General features: G+C 38.8%; 1 protein-coding gene across 6 annotated transcripts in view; it reads left to right on the top strand.

Annotated features, from left to right (window-relative positions):
- The window catches only part of Smap1 (small ArfGAP 1), a 181,800-nt gene that overhangs the window by 63,409 nt on the left and 97,158 nt on the right, over positions 1-21,233 (top strand). Inside the window, exon 1 of one of the 6 annotated variants that reach the window (XM_076858511.2) lies at positions 17,295-17,387. The exons of the other annotated variants lie outside the window; for them this stretch is intronic. Within the exon in view, the coding sequence (XP_076714626.2) occupies positions 17,316-17,387 (72 nt within the window). The 5' untranslated portion in view covers positions 17,295-17,315. Of the gene's footprint in view, positions 1-17,294; positions 17,388-21,233 lie in introns of those variants that run through there. 6 annotated transcript variants of the gene reach the window in all.

The raw sequence follows: 21,233 nt of genomic DNA, 5'->3' as shown, positions 1-21,233 counted from the left end.
ACTGTTAATTGGATAACAGAAGTTAAGAGAAAGGAATAGCTATTGTCTAGGCATGAATTCTTTTTCTAGATATGATTTTTTAAAGTAGAATATAGAATGGAAAATCAGAATTAATTGTTGTCTTATAGCAATATCAACTAGACTGTGTTCCATATGGAAACAGGAAAAAAGTATTTATGAAATTGTTTCAGTGCTTCAATGTGAGGAATTGTAGCTATGGTAATGGTCATTATTTTTTGCCTTCATCTCATCTGATTCTACTCAGATGGCTTTGAGGCATCTCTCTCTATTTAAAGGCTTGTGTTGTGTTCTTGTTTTTATTGTTTGTTTTTCCTTTTTGGTTTAGTTGTTTTCCTTGTTGAAAATTTGCAAATCTTTCTGGCAAACTAAATGCTTCCCATTCTTTAGGTCCAGCTTAATGCCTAACTTTAATAAAACCTTTTTCTATATGTAGCTTGTGATTAATTTCCTATCACCAAGTATTGTTGTTTACCTTTGTGCCTGTCTGTTAACTGAATTATAAACTACCAGCAGTTATCATATGTATCTCTGTAGTTCTGGTAATGGCTGCCTCTGTGTTAGAAACATAACATGTACTTAAATTTTTTAATGGCATGATGAGATTAGTCTTCTTTTCTTTTTGGGGGTACTGGGACTTGAACTCAGGGGCACTCAAACACTGAGCCACATCCCCAGCCCTTTTAAAATTTTATTTAGAGATAGGGTCTCACTGAGTTGCTTAATTAGCGCCTCACTTTTGCTGAGGCTGGCTTTGAACTCTCGATCCTCCTGTCTCAGATTCTGGAGCCACTGAGATTACATGCATGCACCACTCTGCCTGGATAAGATTAATCTTTGGTTTGATAAAATTCTGTGGAAATATTGTTAGCAATGAATGTCTCCATTCATTGTCTCCACAGAAAAAGAAAACAAGCATTTTCCTAAAAATTAGTTTCTATTTTTTCTAGAGTCATTTTTCATTTCTTAATCTGTGTCCTTTTCTCCCCATGTTCCTGTATACTTTTAAATTCTAGAAGTATCACAGTCGTATGGAGTATGACTTAAACTAGCATGTGAAGTTCCAAATAATATATGAAAATACTACAAAGGCAGTATTTTTCGATATATCAAGCCATTTAAAAATGAAATTAATTGCCTTAGAAAGTAGTGAGTTTACCATTACCAGGATGGTTTGTAGAGCAGTTAGACAACAATTTGGAAATGCGTAGCTGGGATTTAAGCTCTGAACAGGCAGATGAAGTATAGTTTAGATGACTCTGAAAGTCCCATTCCTGAGATTCTTTGATTGAATACTCAGTCCTCAGTTACCACAGCAGTTAAAAAATATTTTTATTATTTGTCTTTGAATAAAAATTGTGTGTCACAGTTAGTGATGTGATTCAACTTTTCCCAAAAGTCTAATTCAATCTCAAAGGATAATTTTTTTTCTGTACTCTTAGAGAATTCAAAATAATGTGATAGTATTCCCAGGTTAAAAGTGAAAGACACATGTTCTTTCTGAATCTGAAAGAAAAACTTTTGACCACATGCTTTTGCTGGTTATATGTTCTGTTTATGAGAAAAGAAAGATCACTAGGTAAAGAGATGTGTTTTTTTTTTATTAAAAAATGTTTTTAATTGTAGATGGATACAATACCTTTATTTTATTTACTTATTTTTTTATTTGATGCTGAGGATCGAACCCAGTTCCTCATACATGCTAGGCGAGTGCTCTACCATTGAGCCACAACTCCAGCCCTAGATGTGGATTTCTGTTATAATCTAGTTTCCTAGGAAAACCTACAAATGAAGTATTTTGGTATTCTTTAGCTTAATTTAGCACTAGCTATTTCATAGTATTGACTTGCTCACATTAATTTAATCCTTGGTTCTTAGAACAAATTCTTTTCCTTTGTCAGCCAAAATCATTGGTTTTCACCAGTCTTCATTAATTAGCTTTGCTATGTTCTGTGGCCTCAACTAAAATTCTTAATCATTTAGATTGCATATAGGGAGAATAGGTAAAGGAATATTTATAGATATCTGAAATACTTCACTGTAGCTAAAAAAGCAACTAGAATTGCGAACACTTCTTATTTTAGTGGTCATGTTATACCTATCTTCTATGGTAAAATTGGGATATAAATAATTAAAAGAGGTAGGCAATGAAAGTGGCAAAATACTTTTGGAAAGTTTTCTCCTTGACTTTCTGACATAGAATATTTCAGGCAAAGTTGTAAATTTTATTATTTAAAAGCATATTTTGTCAAATAAAATGACACATAGTTGACTGAAGTATAGCATTCCTGTTTGGTTCTTCTGCCATCTTTAAAAATAAAAATTCAGAACTGGAAAGAACCTAGATTGTTGATAGGCAGTTAAAACTTAAATTTTATGTAAGTCATGCATGTTTGTTTTGCTTGAAACAGGGTCCAAGAATGCTTTGCTTATTCTTTTCTCTTGGGTCTTAGCTATTAATGAATAATTAGATAATCATTTTATAATAAAAGTAATTTTCATGATACTAATTTTTAAGTCTCTAGATGGAGGTCAACTAAGTTATGATGTTTTTAATGTGAGTTCCCCAAAGGAGGACTTTTATTAAATAAAATATATTATTAAAATTATTTTTACCTACTTTTTATTTTTTTAATGAGGCTCTAGAAAATGTAAAATTTGCATTAGCAGTGGTACAGATGTCTCACAGTTGTTACATTTTGGAGCCATACAAGCATTAAGCTTTCTTTTGCTTAATGTTTGAGTGGTATATCTTCTGTGCTTTTAATTTTAACCTACTTAAAATTTTAAATAGATTTAAATCTTTTAAATAGATTTCTTTAGATAAGAAATGCTAATATGTGATATCCTCCTTCAATATGAATTTTCTAATTTTTTTCCCAATGAAGTTTTTTTTGAGTTTGCTTTTTGTAGATTTAATTAATTTATATGTCTGAGATGGAGTTGTCCATGTTGCTAAGTATAGCCTGAACCTTTCAGTTCTGCCTCAGCCTTCCAGAGTAATTGGGATTGTAGCATGTGCCACTGACCCCAGTTTCAATGAATTCATGATTTTTTAAATTACACTTTTTAGTTTTCTATTTTTAATATTTCTTCTTCAATGACTCTTCTTACCTATCTGTATGTTGAATCTTCTTTGCCTTACTCCAATGTTTATTTTCTTGAATCTTTTTTATTAATATTTTTAAGAAATTGCATCAAATTTAAAAAATAATTTCTTTTGCTTCTTCATTTTTTAGGTCGTTATTTGTTGTCATGTTACATTTTATTTATTCATTTTCTTAAGTAAATTTTCTTTCTACTGCTTTCCTGAGTTGTGTCATCTTAATCATGAATGTTTCTGATTTCTAATTTAGTTGTTTATTCTTTCTTTTATAGCTTATGTGTGTATTTGAATCAATTTCTATATGTTCTTTCATGTCTTTTAGGTAGTTCTGAATTAGTGGGTTGCTGTTTTGATCTTTTTTTTTTTTTGTCAGCACATTTTTTACTAGTGTGGCTTCATTGTAGAAGTGTTATTCTGCTTCTCACTCATTTTTATTTCTTAATAACTGTGAAATTTCACTTTTGAATGTTTTTTTCCTCCCTCTTTCCCTCCCTTCCTTCCTTTCTTTTTTTTTAAATTAATTTTTATTGTAGGTTGTTCAAAACATTACATAGTTCTTGATATATCATATTTCACACTTTGATTCAAGTGGGATATGAGCTCCCATTTTTACCCCATATACAGATTGCAGAATCACATCAGTTGCACAACCATTGATTTACATATTGCCATTCTGGTGTCTGTTGTATTCTGCTGCCTTTCCTATCCTCTGCTATCCCCCCTCCCCCCTCCCCTCCCCTCTTCTCTCTCTACCCCCTCTACTGTAATTCATTTCTCCCCCTTATATTTTTCCTCCTTTCCCCTCACTTCCTCTTGTATGTAATTTTGTATACCCCTGAGGGTCTCCTTCCATTTACATGCAATTTCCCTTCTCTCTCCCTTTCCCTCCCACCTCTCATCCCTGTTTAATGTTAATCTTCTTCTCATGCTCTTCCTCCCTACTCTGTTCTTAGTTACTCTCCTTATATCAAAGCAGACATTTGGCATTTGTTTTTAAGGGATTGGCTAGCTTCACTTAGCATAATCTGCTCTAATGCCATCCATTTCCCTCCAAATTCTATGATTTTGTCATTTCTTAATGCAGAGTAATACTCCATTGTGTATAAATGCCACATTTTTTTTATCCCTATAGTGTGCCCTTCCTTTCTTTCTTCCTTCCTTTTTTTGTGTACTGCGATTGAACCCAGTGGGCTTAATCACTGAACCATATCCCCAGCCCTTTTTATTTTTAGACAAGGTCTTACAAAGTTGCTGAGGATGGCCTCAAACTTGCCTTCCCTCCAGAGTTGCTGGCTTGCACCATGCCTGGCCTGATCGTTTTTTGTGACATTAGTTTTTCTTTACTTTTAGAAGGAAGTGGTATTTTATATACTTTTTTAAAGTTCATAAACTTCTCTGTTGTTTCCATGTAATGCTTAAAAATAAACCTTCTGAGACTTTTTTGCTCTTTTTCCTTTTCTTGCTCTTATCTGTACTTTCACCTCTTTTATCTCCATTATTCCTACCCTGCTCAGTTTTGTGTCATTTCCTAGAAATTTCTTCTCAGTGTGGATCTCTGTCCTGGAAGGGAAACATAGTGGTTAGTTACAAGAGTTCACTGGAGCTAGACCTTTTTTCACCCCCATTCCACATTTATTTATTTATTTATTTGGTATTATTTGCTAATATTTTTTATTAGTTGTTCAAAACATTACATAGCTCTTGACATATTATATTTCATACATTTGATTCAAGTGGGTTATGAACTCCCATTTTTACCCCGTATACAGATTGCAGAATCACATCGGTTACACATCCATGTTTTTACATACTGCCATACTAGTGTATGTTGTATTTTGCTGCCCTTCCTATCCTCTACTATCCCCCCTCCCCTCCCCTCCCCTCCCCTTCCATCTTCTCTCTCTACCCCAACTACTGTAATTCATTTCTCTCCCTTGTTTTTTTCCCCTTTCCCCTCATTTCCTCTTATATGTAATTTTGTATAACAATGAGGGTTTCCTTCCATTTCCATGTAATTTCCCTTCTCTCTCCCTTTCCCTCCCACCTCTCATCCCTGTTTAATGGTAATCTTCTTCTCATGCTTTCCTCCCTACTCTGTTCTTAGTTGTTCTCCTTATATCAAATAAGACATTTGGCATTTCTTTTTTTTTTTTTTTTAATTAATTTTTATTGTAGGTTGTTCAAAACATTACATAGTTTTTGATATATCATAATTCACACTTTGATTCAAGTGGGATATGAACTCCCATTTTTACCCCATATACAGATTGCAGAATCACATCAGTTGCACATTGATTTACATATTGCCATTCTGGAGTCTGTTGTATTCTGCTGCCTTTCCCATCCTCCGCTATCCCCCCTCCCCCCTCCCCTCCCCTCTTCTCTCTCTACCCCCTCTACTGTAATTCATTTCTCCCCCTTATATTTTCCCTCCTTTCCCCTCACTTCCTCTTGTATGTAATTTTGTATACCCCTGAGGGTCTCCTTCCATTTACATGCAATTTCCCTTCTCTCTCCCTTTCCCTCCCACCTCTCATCCCTGTTTAATGTTAATCTTCTTCTCATGCTCTTCTTCCCTACTCTGTTCTTAGTAACTCTTCTTATATCAACGAAGACATTTGGCATTTGTTTTTAAGGGATTGGCTAGCTTCACTTAGCATAATCTGCTCTAATGCCATCCATTTCCCTCCAAATTCTATGATTTTGTCATTTCTTAATGCAGAGTAATACTCCATTGTGTATAAATGCCACATTTTTTTTATTCATTCGTCTATTGAAGGGCATCTAGGTTGGTTCCACAGTCTTGCTATTGTGAATTGTGCTGCTATGAACATGGATGTAGCAGTGTCCCTATAGTGTGCTCTTTTTAGGTCTTTAGGGAATAGACCGAGTAGTGGAATAGCTGGATCAAATGGTGGTTCCATTCCGAGCTTTCCAAGAAATCTCCATACTGCTTTCCAAATTGGCCGCACCAATTTGCAGTCCCACCAGCAATGTACAAGAGTACCCTTTTCTCCACATCCTCGCCAGCACTTGTTGCTGTTTGACTTCCTAATGGCTGCCAATCTTACTGGAGTGAGATGGTATCTTAGGGTGGTTTTGATTTGCATTTCTCTGACTGCTAGAGATGGTGAGCATTTTTTCATATACTTGTTGATTGATTGTATGTCCTCCTCTGAGAAATTTCTGTTCAGGTCCTTGGCCCATTTGTTGATTGGGTTATTCGTTATCTCATTGTCTAATTTTTTTAGTTCTTTGTATATTCTGGATATTAGGGCTCTGTCTGAAGTGTGAGGAGTAAAGATTTGTTCCCAGGACGTAGGCTCCCTATTCACCTCTCTTATTGTTTCTTTTGCTGAGAAAAAACTTTTTAGTTTTAGTAAGTCCCATTTGTTGATTCTAGTTATTAACTGTTGTGCTATGGGTGTCCTATTGAGGAATTTGGAGCCCGACCCCACAGTATGTAGATCATAGCCAACTTTTTCTTCTATCAGACGCCATGTCTCTGATTTGATATCAAGTTCCTTGATCCACTTTGAGTTAACTTTTGTGCATGGCGAGAGAAAGGGATTCAGTTTCATTTTGTTGCATATGGATTTCCAGTTTTCCCAACACCATTTGTTGAAGATGCTATCCTTCTTCCATTTCATGCTTTTAGCCCCTTTATCAAATATAAGATAGTTGTAGTTTTGTGGATTGGTTTCTGTGTCCTCTATTCTGTACCATTGGTCCACCTGCCTGTTTTGGTACCAGTACCATGCTGTTTTTGTTACTATTGCTCTGTAGTATAGTTTGAAGTCTGGTATAGCTATGCCGCCTGATTCACATTTCCTGCTTAGAATTGTTTTTGCTATTCTGGGTCTTTTATTTTTCCATATGAATTTCATGATTGCTTTCTCTATTTCTACAAGACATGCCGTTGGGATTTTGATTGGCATTGCATTAAACCTATAGAGAACTTTTGGTAATATCACCATTTTGATGATGTTACTTCTACCTATCCATGAACAGGGTATATTTTTCCATCTTCTAAGATCTTCTTCTACTTCTCTCTTTAGGGTTCTGTAGTTTTCATTGTATAAGTCTTTCACCTCTTTTGTTAGGTTGATTCCCAAGTATTTTATTTTCTTTGAGGATATTGTGAATGGGGTGGTTGTCCTCATTTCCATTTCAGAGGATTTGTTGCTGATATACAGGAATGCCTTTGATTTATGCGTGTTGATCTTATAGCCTGCCACTTTGCTGAATTCATTTATTAGCTCTAATAGTTTCTTTGTAGACCCTTTTGGGTCTGCTAGGTATAGAATCATGTCATCTGCAAATAGTGATAATTTGAGTTCTTCTTTTCCTATTTTTATGCCTTTAATTTCTTTCGTCTGTCTAATTGCTCTGGCCAGTGATTCGAGAACTATGTTGAACAGAAGTGGTGAGAGAGGGCATCCCTGTCTTGTTCCAGATTTTAGAGGGAACGCCTTCAGTTTTTCTCCATTCAGAATGATGCTAGCCTGAGGCTTAGCATAGATTGCTTTTACAATGTTGAGGTATGTTCCTGCTATCCCTAGTTTTTCTAGAGTTTTGAACATAAAGGGATGCTGTACTTTGTCGAATGCTTTTTCTGCATCTATCGAGATGACCATATGGTTCTTATTTTTAAGCCTGTTGATGTGGTGAATAACATTTATTGATTTCCGTATATTGAACCAACCTTGCATCCCAGGGATAAATCCTACCTGATCATGGTGCACAATTTTTTTGATATGTTTTTGTATCCGGTTCGCCAGAAGTTTATTGAGGATTTTTGCATCTAGGTTCATTAGAGATATTGGTCTGTAGTTTTCTTTCTTTGAAGTGTCTTTGTCTGGTTTAGGAATCAGGGTGATGTTGGCCTCATAGAATGAATTTGGAAGTTCTCCCTCTTTTTCTATTTCCTTAAATAGCTTGAAAAGTATTGGTGTTAATTCCTCTTTAAAGGTTTTGAAAAACTCTGCTGTATACCCATCCGGTCCTGGGCTTTTCTTAGTTGGTAGTCTTTTGATGGTATCTTCTATTTCCTCAATTGATATTGGTCTGTTTAGGTTGTCAATATCCTCTTGGCTCAATCTGGGCAAATCATATGACTTAAGAAATTTATCGATGCCTTCACTATCTTCTATTTTATTGGAGTATAAGGATTCAAAATAATTTCTGATAATCTTCTGTATTTCTGAAGTGTCTGTTGTGATATTGCCTTTTTCATCCCGTATGCTGGTAATTTGAGTTCTCTCTCTTCTTCTCTTTGTTAGCGTGGCTAATGGTCTGTCGATTTTATTTATTTTTTCAAAGAACCAACTTTTAGTTTTGTCAATTTTTTCAATTGTTTCTTTCGTTTCGATTTCATTAATTTCAGCTCTGATTTTAATTATTTCTTGTCTTCTACTTCTTTTGCTGTTGTTTTGCTCTTCTTTTTCTAGGATTTTGAGTTGAAGTATTAGATCATTTATTTGTTGGTTTTTTCTTTTTTTAAGGAATGAACTCCAAGCAATAAATTTTCCTCTTAGAACTGCTTTCAATGTGTCCCATAGATTCCGATATGTTGTGTCTGTGTTTTCATTTATCTCTAAGAATTTTTTAATTTCCTCCTTGATGTCTTCTATAACCCATTGATCATTCAGTAACCTATTGTTCATTCTCCAAGTGATGCATGATTTTTCCTTACTTCTTTTATTGTTGATTTTCAATTTCATTCCATTATGATCAGATAATATGCATGGTATTATCTCTACTCCTTTATATTGTCTAATAGTTGCCCTGTGACATAATATATGATCTATTTTTGAGAAGGATCCATGTGCTGCTGAGAAAAAAGTGTAACTGCTTGATGTTGGGTGGTATATTCTATATATGTCAATTAAGTCTAGGTTATTAATTGTGTTATTGAGCTCTATAGTTTCCTTATTCAACTTTTGTTTGGAAGATCTGTCCAGTGGTGAGAGAGGTGTGTTGAAGTCTCCCATGATTATTGTATGGTGGTCTATTAGACTCTTGAACTTGAGAAGAGTTTGTTTGATGAACATAGCTGCACCATTGTTTGGGGCATATATATTTATGATTGTTATGTCTTGTTGGTGTATGGTTCCCTTGAGAAGTATGTAGTGTCCCTCTTCATCCCTTTTGATTAACTTTGGCTTGAAATCTATTTTATTTGAAATGAGTATGGACACTCCTGCTTGTTTGCGAAGTCCATATGAGTGATATGATTTTTCCCAACCTTTCACCTTCAGTCTATGTATGTCTTTTCCTATCAGATGTGTCTCCTGAAGGCAGCATATTGTTGGGTCTTGTTTAGTGATCCATTCTGCTAGCCTGTGTCTCTTAATTGGTGAGTTTAAGCCATTAACATTTAGAGTTATTATTGAGATATGGTTTGTTCTTCCAGCCATATTTGTTTATTTATGTTACTAAACATGGTTTGTTTTCCTCTTTGATTATTCCCCCCCACCTTTACTGTACTACCTCCCGCTGTTGGTTTTCATTGATATTTTCCATTTCCTCTTCCTGTAATATTTTGCCGAGGATGTTTTGAAGAGCTGGTTTTCTAGCTGCAAATTCTTTTAACTTTTGTTTATCATGGAAGGTTTTAATTTCATCTTCCATCCTGAAGCTTAATTTCGCGGGATACACAATTCTTGGTTGGAACCCCTTTTCTTTCAACGTTTGAAATATGTTATTCCAGGATCTTCTAGCTTTCAGAGTCTGTGTTGAAAGATCAGCTGTTATCCTGATTGGTTTACCCCTAAATGTAATCTGCTTCCTTTCTCTTGTAGCTTTTAAAATTCTCTCCTTATTCTGTATGTTGGGCATCTTCATTATAATGTGTCTAGGTGTGGCTCTCTTATGATTTTGCACATTCGGCGTCCTGTAGGCTTCTAGGATTTGGGATTCTGTCTCATTCTTCAAGTCTGGGAAGTTTTCTCGTATTATTTCGTTGAATAGATTGGTCATTCCTTTGGTTTGGACCTCAATACCTTCCTGTATCCCCATGACCCTTAAGTTGGGTCTCTTTATGTTATCCCATATTTCTTGAATGTTCTGCTCATGGTTTCTTAACAGCTTTGCTGAGCTGTCTATGTTCTTCTCCAGTTGAAATACTTTGTCTTCATTGTCTGATGTTCTATCTTCTAAGTGTTCTACTCTGCTGGTAGTATTCTCAATTGAGTTTTTAAGTTGGTTTATTATTTCCTGCATTTCCAGGATTTCTGTTTGTTTGTTTTTTATAACCTCTATCTCCCTGTATAATTGGTCTTTTGCTTCTTGGATTTGTTTGTGTAATTTATTGTCGAAGTGGTCGAAGTGGTCTTTCATTGTCTGATTTTGCTGTCTAATGTCTTCCTTGAGACTCCAGATCATCTGAAGCATGTATATCCTGAATTCTTTATCTGACATTCCATCTGCTGCAGATATTACCTCTTCTAAAGTTGAGTTGACCTGCATTGCTTGTGGTCCTTTCTTTCCTTGTCTTTTCATACTGATCGCGTTTCTTTCTTCTGGTAGCCACGCCCCCGTATCTGGTGCAAGAGACCTCAGTTGTCAGCACTGGTGGGGGCTGTAGCTGGGAGACCCGCGCCGCGCGGCTCCCGCCGGCTCCTGCGTCAGCGCCGCCTCAGCTCCCGCCGGTTCCCGTGCCGCTGCCGCGGTTCCCGCCAGCTCCGTCCGGCTCCCTCGCCGCTCCTGCTAATTTAGAGTCCGCTGGGAAGGAATCTCTTTGGCCGATCTTTGGTGACTTCCCCTCTCTGCTATGGCGGGCCCCTGGCTCCTTGCAGGAGTGACCGAAGGGAGAGGTGGAACTGGCTTGTCTCTGGTCTGATATAATCTCTGGTTTTAGATCCCAGTTCGCTAATTCATAGAGGCTTGGTTAGATTTCCTTCCCATCCTCTCAAGGTGGGGAGCCCTTTCCTGGGTGGGCAGGGCCGTTAGCAGAGCCGGAAGGGCACGTGCCTTCTGTCGGGCCAGGCGGGGACCCTTCTGGCTGCGCTGGGCCGCCGGGGGCTCCCTCAGCGCCAGGCAGATGGCGCCCGCGTGGCTAAGAGCCGGGTGGGGTAACCCTTCGCAGAGCGGGCGGGCCGCCAGGAGTGCCGGGATGGTGGGAGCTGTCTGCCGGCCGGGCAGGGACCCTTCTCGACGAGCAGGGCCGCTGGGGGCGCTTGTAAAGCCGGGCGGCTGCCGCCGCGTGACTAAGACCCAGGCGGGCGGGGTGGCTGTTTGCAGGGCAAGAGCGGGACCGGCAGGGTAGCCGGGATGGCGGAAACTGTCTGTTGGCCGGGCAGGGACCCTTCTCGCCAAGCAGGGTCGCCGGGGGCGCTTGTAAAGCCGGGCGGCTGCAGCCTCGTGGCTAAGAACCAAGCGGGCGGGGTGGCTGTTTGCAGAACGAGAGCGGAATGGCTGGAGCTGTCTGCCGGCAGGGCGGGGACCCTTCTCGCCGAGGAGGGTCGCCGGGGGCGCTTGTAAAGCCGGGCGGCTGCAGCCTCGTGGCTAAGAACCAAGCGGGCTGGCTGGCTGTTTGCAGAACAAGAGTGGAATGGCGGGAGCTGTCTGCCGGCAGGGCGGGGACCCTTCTCGCAGAGCAGGGCCGCCGGGGGCGCTTGTAAAGCCGGGTGGCTGCCGCCGCGTGTCTAAGACCCAGGCGGGCGGGGTGGCTGTTTGCAGGGCAAGAGCGGGACCGGCAGGGTAGCCGGGATGGCGGAAACTGTCTGTTGGCCGGGCAGGGACCCTTCTCGCCGAGCAGGGTCGCCGGGGGCGCTTGTAAAGCCGGGCGGCTGCAGCCTCGTGGCTAAGAACCAAGTGGGCGGGCTAGCTGTTTGCAGAACAAGAGCGGAATGGCGGGAGCTGTCTGCCGGCAGGGCGGGGACCCTTCTCGCCGAGCAGGGTCGCCGGGGGCGCTTGTAAAGCCGGGCGGCTGCAGCCTCGTGGCTAAGAACCAAGCGGGCGGGGTGGCTGCTTGCAGAACAAGAGCGGAATGGCGGGAGCTGTCTGCCGGCAGGGCGGGGACCCTTCTCGCCGAGCAGGGTCGCCGGGGGCGCTTGTAAAGCCGGGCGGCTGCAGCCTCGTGGCTAAGAACCAAGCGGGCGGGCTGGCTGTTTGCAGAACAAGAGCGGAATGGCGGGAGCTGTCTGCCGGCAGGGCGGGGACCCTTCTCGCAGAGCAGGGCCGCCGGGGGCGCTTGTAAAGCCGGGTGGCTGCCGCCGCGTGTCTAAGACCCAGGCGGGCGGGGTGGCTGTTTGCAGGGCAAGAGCGGGACCGGCAGGGTAGCCGGGATGGCGGAAACTGTCTGTTGGCCGGGCAGGGACCCTTCTCGCCGAGCAGGGTCGCCGGGGGCGCTTGTAAAGCCGGGCGGCTGCAGCCTCGTGGCTAAGAACCAAGCGGGCGGGGTGGCTGCTTGCAGAACCAGAGCGGAATGGCGGGAGCTGTCTGCCGGCAGGGCGGGGACCCTTCTCGCCGAGCAGGGTCGCCGGGGGCGCTTGTAAAGCCGGGCGGCTGCAGCCTCGTGGCTAAGAACCAAGCGGGCGGGGTGGCTGCTTGCAGAACAAGAGCGGAATGGCGGGAGCTGTCTGCCGGCAGGGCGGGGACCCTTCTCGCCGAGCAGGGTCGCCGGGGGCGCTTGTAAAGCCGGGCGGCTGCAGCCTCGTAGCTAAGAACCAAGCGGGCGGGGTGGCTGCTTGCAGAACAAGAGCGGAATGGCGGGAGCTGTCTGCCGGCAGGGCGGGGACCCTTCTCGCCGAGCAGGGCCGCCGGGGGTGCTTGTAAAGCCGGGTGGCTGCAGCGGCGTGGCTAAGAACCAGCCGGGTGGGGTGGCTGTTCGCCGGGCGAAAGCCGGGCCGCCAGGGTAGCCGGGATGGCGGGCGCTGTCTGCTGGCTGGGCGGGGACCCTTCTGCCGCGCTGCTCTGGGCCGCCTGCCGCTTGCAGAAGCGGCGGGTGGCCGCGGGATTGGACTCTGAGCCCGCGCTGCCAGTCAAGATTCACTTGTCTGGGGCAAACTGTCACGTCTAATAAACTTACTAATTCTCGGCAGGTCTCCTTTCAACGGAATTTTGCTAGAAGATCCTCAGTAGGTAGAATGTAGCTGTTTTAATTGGTGTTTCTGATCCCGTTAATGTGGAGATATTGAAAGTGCAGCTTCCTCGCCGGCCGCCATGTTGGATCCCCTTGGCATTTCTTTTTTAGGGATTGGCTAGGTTCACTTAGCATAATCTGCTCTAGTGCCATCCATTTCCCTGCAGATTCCATGATTTTGTCATTTTTTAGTGCTGAGTAATACTCCATTGTGTATAAATGCCACATTTTTTTTTTTTTATCCATTCATCTATTGAAGGGCATCTAGGTTGGTTCCACAGTCTAGCTGTTGTGAGTTGTGCTGCTGTGAATATCGATGTAGCAGTATCCCTATAGTACTCTCTTTTAAGGTCTTTAGGGAATAGTCTGAGAAAGGGAATAGCTGGGTCAAATGGTGGTTCCATTCCTAGCTTTCCGAGGAATCTCCATACTGCTTTCCAAATTGGCCGCACCAATTTGCAGTCCCACCAGCAATGTACAAGTGTACCCTTTTCCCCACATCCTCACCAGCACTTGTTGTTGTTTGACTTCCTAATGGCTGCCAATCTTACTGGAGTGAGATGGTATCTTAGGGTGGTTTTGATTTGCATTTCTCTGACTGCTAGAGATGGTGAGCATTTCTTCATGCACTTGTTGATTGATTGTATGTCCTCCTCTGAGAAGTGTTTGTTCAGGTCCTTGGCCCATTTATTGATTGGGTTATTTGTTTTCTTATTGTTTAATTTATATACTCTGGATATTAGGGCTCTGTCTGAAGTGTGAGGAGTAAAAATTTGTTCCCAGGATGTAGGCTCCCTATTTACCTCTCTTATTGTTTCTCTTGCTGAGAAAAAACTTTTTAGTTTGAGTGAGTCCCATTTGTTGATTCTTGTTTGTAACTCTTGTGCTATGGGTGTCCTATTAAGGAATTTGGAGCCCGACCCTACAGTATGGATCCTTTGTATTTACTTGCCACTAGGCTGGGTAAAAATCCTTTTTGATATTGTGGTTTTTTTGTTTTTTTTTTAATTGGTTTAGTGTGGTTTCCAGTTCATATATCTCGTAACTATTTTGTTCTGTTCTTAGATCCACTAGATTTCCCATTGGTTGCAAACATCAGGTGGGTCTAGTGGTCTGTCCTTATGTGATGCCATTTTGAGGTTTGTGGGGATAATCAGACGTCTAGTTTCATTTTGAGTATTGTCTGCAAGGTTTTCGTTTATCCATCTGGTGATTCTGTTTTTTTTTTTTTTTTATGAATAAATTCTGGGAACTTCAAAAACTGTCTTTGCTATTATAATTCCCATGCCAAGTAATACTTGATAGAATAAAATTATAGTTAATAAAAATCGAATGTAGAGAACTCCATGATTTAACATCTGACCCATATGTGTAAGAATAATCTTTTTAAGGTTTTGACTCTTACATAAATTTTCATAGTGCCTTATATAACCAGGCATATAATAAGCTTTCAATACATAATTCTTGGTACACATTTTATTCAAGAAAATTTCAGATCAAAAAACTTTTTCTTATTTTTGGGAAGATTGCAGTCAAAATTTCTGAAAGCATGGTCTTCTGTGTGTCCTTTTTAAGTTGATTGAGATTTTACTTATGCTGAATCCTTCCCATGATCATTAAATGTGTCTCCAGAGAAAAGCAGGATTGGAGCAGCCTACAACATTGGGTTTATGTATTATGTACATATGAAGAGTGAGGTAAATAAATAAATGTGGTATGGTTTTTAACAAAATATAATATGTGGTGTTTAATAAGAGGCTTTCATTTTAAAGCAGTTTCGTTTAGAGAAAGTCCCATAAACTTTGAATTTGAACATACAATGTTGTGTCCTTATTTTCTTCTTCCTCTTGATGTTTTTAAAAAATTATACTTTTAATAAGAGTACTATTTTTTTAAGGTGCATATTTTAGAATTCTCTTTTCCTAGTAATTGCTATAGTTCTTGGGTCAAAATAGTGAACAGAATTGTTAGATGTTGCTTAATGGAAGTCTTTATTATTAATTTTGGTAAATTTATACTGTCAAATCTAGGTAGTCTGAAGAAATAGTAAACTATTTGAAGATGATGGCTTAAATCCCCATATAGAATAGGAGATTGTTAAATGTATTGAATGAAAACATTGAATACAATGAATGAATGGTTCATCTGGAAACAATAAACAATAATTATTAGTTTCATTGCACATACTATTTTGGATTCGTAGTCATTCTTTTCCCTGTTTTTTTTTAAAACAAATTTAAAACAAATTTTTAAATTTGTTTTAATTAGTTACACATGACAGTTCAATGATCTTGACATATCATACATTTGAATCAGATGGGATATAATTTCTCATGTTTCTGAGTGTACAGGTTGCAGAATTACATTGGTCATGCAGTCACGTATATACACACAGCAATAATAATGTCTGTTTTATTCTGCTGTCCTTCCATTCCCCCCTATGCCTCCCCTCTACCCAATCTAATGTGACCCACTTCTTTTTTATTTCTCTTACATCTTCATACCTGTATTCTGTATAACGATGAGGGTCTCCTTCCCTCTTCCATGCAATTCCCATTCTCCCTCCCTTTCCCTCCCACCTCTCTTCCCTATCTAAAGATAATTTTCTTCTCATGCTCTTCCTCCCTACCCTATTTTGAGTCACCTCCCTTATATCAGAGAAGACATTCGTCATTTGTTTTTTTGGGATTGGCTAACTTCACTTAGCATAATCTTCTCTAATGCCATCCATTTTCCTGCAAATGCCATGATCTTGATATTTTTTTAGTGCTGAGTAATATTCCATTGCGTATAAATGCCACTTTTTTTTTTTTTTTTATCCATTCATCCATTGAAGGGCATCTAGGTTGGTTCCACAGTCTAGCTATTGTGAATTGTGCTGCTATGAACATTGATGTGGCTGTGTCCCTGTAGTATGCTGTTTTTAGGTCTTTTGAGTATAGTCTGAGAAGAGGAATAGCTGGGTCAAATGGTGGTCTTTTCCCTGTTTTATGTGAATACAACAATGATAGAGGATGACAAGCATGGTTAAAGCACTTGCTTGGGACTATAGAACTGGGTCTGTCTCCATTAACTAAATGATGGGTGATCTTCAGTAAGTCATTAACTTTGTAGTGGCTTTTTTTTAAAAAAAAATACAGTATCTAGTCATATGGTAAGTTTTTAACATTTAAAAATGTATCCTTATTCTTTATATAGTAAACTTTGTGAATTACTAGAAGCATACCAACAGTGTGTAAAGGGATGGAAAAAGTGTGCTGTGCTTAAGAAGTAAGATAGTGTTTTATGTGACCAGAATTCTGGGTGTGGTTATATGTGTCATAAGAGGTGAAAGTGAAAGTTTTAGCCATGGATTGGTTTGGAATTGATTCTGTGAATGATAAGGAGTAGAGACAAGGTCAGACTAGGGAGCTCTTAAAATATTATGTTGAAAAATAACATCTGATGTTCTTTTTAAGAATATAAATCTTAAGGACTCATGCCTGCAGTAGTCTAGGCAGTTAGTGACTAGTACATCATGTAATACAACAGTGGCAGTACTGTTGATAATGGGAGAAGCCTAGAGAAATATTGAAGAGAGAAAATCACTTAAAACTTTTCACAGAAGGAAGACTCCAGGATAACTCCTGAGCTTGTCCTTAAGCACCTAGGAAGAAAGTCACGGTATATTCCTGGATGACAATGGTGTGAATTTCATAGTAGAGTTGACACAAGAGTGTGAGGTAGATGTGAAACTTCCAATTTTGTCCTAACAGTGTTTTATTTCGTTGCTTAAAAACATTATGCATTTTCTGAATTTGTAGCAACTACCAAAGGCTGCAGTAGATAAATAAAGATTTGAGAATATCTAGAAATTGTGAAATGGTGTGAAAATTGCTTTCTGTAATTCCACATCATTATTAAAAAATTTAAATTGTATGGTTAATTCTTAAAAACAACAATTGAAAGAGAAAAACTTCCCCTACAGACAGTTTCATGAAATTAAAGGAATGGACTCTGTATTAAATACTTCCAGAGAGTTCCCGAGACCAAAAATGGTGGCCCTTCTTTTCCAGCAGCTGGAATCCAAAAGATCTTGAAACCAGTCCTGAAAGGCTTGCTCCTATGCAAGAAATCCTGGTGGCTTTTGAAAGGAAGATAGAGAACTATTCTGGAAAATTTCAAGTGGTAGTAGAGGTGAGTCACTGACATGAAGAATTTATCCAGGGACTACCAGTATTTATTTCTTTATTTGTTTTTATTAAAAATATATATTTAGCTAAGGCAGTTGACAATATTAATCTTTGTGTTTTTAAAGGTTTTTTTTTTTTGGAGAATTTTTTTTTAATAATATTTATTTTCGAGAGATACAACATCTTTGTTTGTATGTGGTGGTGAGGATCGAACCCAGGCCGCACGCATGCCAGGCGAGCGTGCTACCGCTTGAGCCACATCCCTAGTCCATAAAGGTTTTAATGAGTAGAAAATAGTAGAGCAAGTGCTTATCCCCATCATGTACAAATACATTATAATTTTAAGAAGCTTTCAGCAGCCTTATGAAAATGTCTTCAGCAGCCATGTGTTTAAGATGATGATACTGAGAAAAGGCATGGTAAATGCATGCCATACTTATGCTTTGAATATATTTTGAATGTAAGATCTGCTTGGATGAAAATTTTTAAATGTGTATGCATTTGCTTTTATTCTTAACCTTTTTGATCCATCAGAAGACTTTGTTTTCCTTGGTTGGAGGAGGATGTCCCCTTGCTCTGACTTATATGCTGCTTGCATACCCTAGCTAAGCTCCCTATAGTTTAGTACATAATTTAGTTACTTTACTGTACTGTAGTTGTTTTAGGATTTAGGATTTAGTCAGGAACAGTGTAGGATTAATATACCGCTCCCCCTCCTCCCTTAATTATCTTACTCAGTTTTCAAGACTGGGTGATATAGAGCATTGTACAGTTCTTTGAAAGTGGAAAAATGTAAACTGAATAGTCTTCCTCTCAATTTTGCACTAAGTCATCCAGTTTCCTTCCAGAGAAGCAACCAATTAGGTTTCTTGTATATTCTCCTTGAAATATTTTATGCATATGTATACAATTATATAGGTAGTATACATTTTTATGTCCTTACACACACACAAAAAAATCTTTTGATCTAGAGGTCAGATTCTTGTTTTCCCCAATCTACTCCTCAGAAAATTGGGTAGAAAAGTTTTATTTTGAATAGTTTTGCTTTTCTTCCTCTAGATTTATAATGGACACATAGCATTCATTCATTAAACACTAATTTTTAAGATTCTGTTGATTACTTTAATGTCACGTATTTTTGCCATTGGGAACTTAGAAAACCTAAGTGTATTCTAATTATTTGCAGTATCTGCTATTCTATTATTTCTTCTACTTATCTCATATTTTAAAAACAACCAGTAAAACCCAAGTAAATATGTGGATACAAATTAGTGAAAACTATGCACGTAGCTACCTGAAGTTAAGTAAAAACTTTACTTTTGTTGTTAATGGCTGGATATCAGGTACTTTTTAGCATCTAAGGGATGAAGTACAGAAAACATTTCAGGAACAGATAGGAGGAAGGTATAGAGAATAAATGATGATGCTAAAAGAGGGGAACCCAAGGAGCCACATTTATGAAATGTAGCCTCTGAACTTGGAATGGACTGAATTTGGTTTTAGTTGAGTTGGACAAATCGAAGCATATCTGACAATAGTTTTCTCACTTAGAGAACTCTACTTTTGAAGACTTTGGAAGATTGAAGCAAAGAGCAGAATTCAACATATGTTATTCTCAGGGAAAATAGTCATTAACTTGGAATTTTAGGTGACCTGTCTGTCATTGATCTTGTGTTTTTATTGTGCTTAATTATTTGTTTCCTGATAACTAACAGTGAATTAAACTTGGGTGCTTTTGTTTCCTCTTATCTTTTATCTTCACATATTTATTTCAATGCTCACTTGTCAGTAAAACTATTTTTGTGTTACTGCTTAGTTGCCAGTCACTGGAAGTATTTTTTTTTTTTAAAATAGTGATTTTTTTTTTAAAACACAGTACTGTTACATAAAAATGAACAAATTACATTTGTGTACTTATTCATTCTACCTATTTTCTTTTTATCTAGTTCCACTTGTTGTTATATTTGTTAATTTTATTTAGCTTTTTATATGTTTTAATTTGTTAAAATGACAAATGTAATAAGCAGATATAGATTAAAACATTTTAAATTGGCAGTCTCAGTTCCATTCAGACACTGTAAAACATTGAAACCTTAGGACTTTTAGAATGTACATTTTGTTGTTTTTAATGCTGAAACCGTGATTGAAAAAATGTTTTGTCCTTAAGCAGTTCAGGAATTAGAAATGCTTCATCTGTGTTACTTTGTGATGATAATGTGTTAGGCTATATAGATGCTTCTCAGCAATTCAAATAATAATTTTTGAAATTGCATCTCAAGTGATATGTAAAGCTTTGGGCTGTGCTGTTGTTCTTTGTATCAAATTATGGGTTATATAGAGAAACTAAAAAGATTATGTACTAAAGAGAGTAAAATACTTCTAATAGTAGGTTTTGAGATTCTTAAATGTTGTATATTATACTATTTCCAGGTAAAGCCTTCCTTCATAATTATATTTTGTCTAAAGATGATTCAATTTAAAAAGTAGAATACAGAATCCATCTTTCTAGGAACGGGCTGATTTTTCTCTATCATTTTTTTTCTTTTCTTTTTTTTAATTTTTTAAATTTTTTTAAATTTATTTTTTATTTTTTTTATTGATTGTTCAAAACATTACAGAGCTCATGATATATTATCTTTCATACATTTGACTCAATTGGGTTATGAATTCCCATTTTTTCCCCAAATACAAATTGCAGAATCACATTAGTTACACACTCACATTTTTACATAATGGCATATTAGTGACTGTTGTGTTCTGCTACCATTCCTATCCCCTATTATCCCCCCTCCCCTCCCCTCCCCTCCCATCTTCCCTCTCTACCTCCTCTGCTGTTGTTTAATTCTCTTCCTTTTTTCCCTCCTCCTTTCCCTTCACAACCTCTTATAATTTTGTGTAACATTGAAGGTCTCCTACTTTTTCCATATGCTTTCCCTTCTCTCTCCCTTTCTCTCCCCCCTCTCGTCTTTGTTTAATGTTAGTCTTTTCCTCATGCTCATCCTACCTGTTCTGTTCTTAGTTGCTCTCTTTATATCAAAGAAGACATTTGGCATTTGTTTTTTAAGGATTGGCTAGCTTCGCTTAGCATAATCTGCTCTAATGCCATCTATTTCCCTGCAAATTCTATGATTTTGTCATTTTTAAGTGCTGCATAATATTCCCTTGTGTATAGGTGCCACATTTTCTTTATCCATTCATCTATTGAAGGGCATCTAGGTTGGTTCCACAGTCTAGCTATTGTGAATTGTGCCGCTATAATCATTGATGTGGCAGTATCCCTATAGTATGCTCTTTTAAGATCCTCAGGGAATAGTCCGAGAAGGGCGATAGCTGGGTCAAATGGTGGATCCATTCCCAGCTTTCCCAGGAATCTCCATACTGATTTCCAAATTGGCCTCACCAATTTGCAGTCCCACCAGCAGTGTACAAGTGTACCCTTTGCCCCACATCCTCGCCAACACTTATTGTTGTTTGACTTCATAATGGCTGCCAATCTTACTGGAGTGAGATGGTATCTTAGGGTGGTTTTGATTTGCATTTCTCTGACTGCTAGAGATGGTGAGCATTTTTTCATGTACTTGTTGATTGATTGTATGTCCTCCTCTGAGAAGTGTCTGTTCAGGTCCTTGGCCCATTTGTTGATTGGGTTATTTGTTATCTTATTGTTTAATTTTTTGAGTTCTTTGTATATTCTGGATATTAGGGCTCTATCTGAAGTGTGAGGAGTAAAGATTTGTTCCCAGGATGTAGGCTCCCTATTTACCTCTCTTATTGTTTCTTTTACTGAGAAAAAACTTTTTAGTTTAAGTACGTCCCATTTGTTTATTCTTGTTATTAACTCTTGGGCTAT

Source organism: Callospermophilus lateralis, chromosome 6 (assembly GCF_048772815.1).
Source record: "Callospermophilus lateralis isolate mCalLat2 chromosome 6, mCalLat2.hap1, whole genome shotgun sequence".
Lineage (NCBI taxonomy): Eukaryota > Metazoa > Chordata > Mammalia > Rodentia > Sciuridae > Callospermophilus > Callospermophilus lateralis.
Note: the sequence above shows the minus strand (reverse complement) of the source record. Positions and strands in the feature narration are given on the sequence as shown.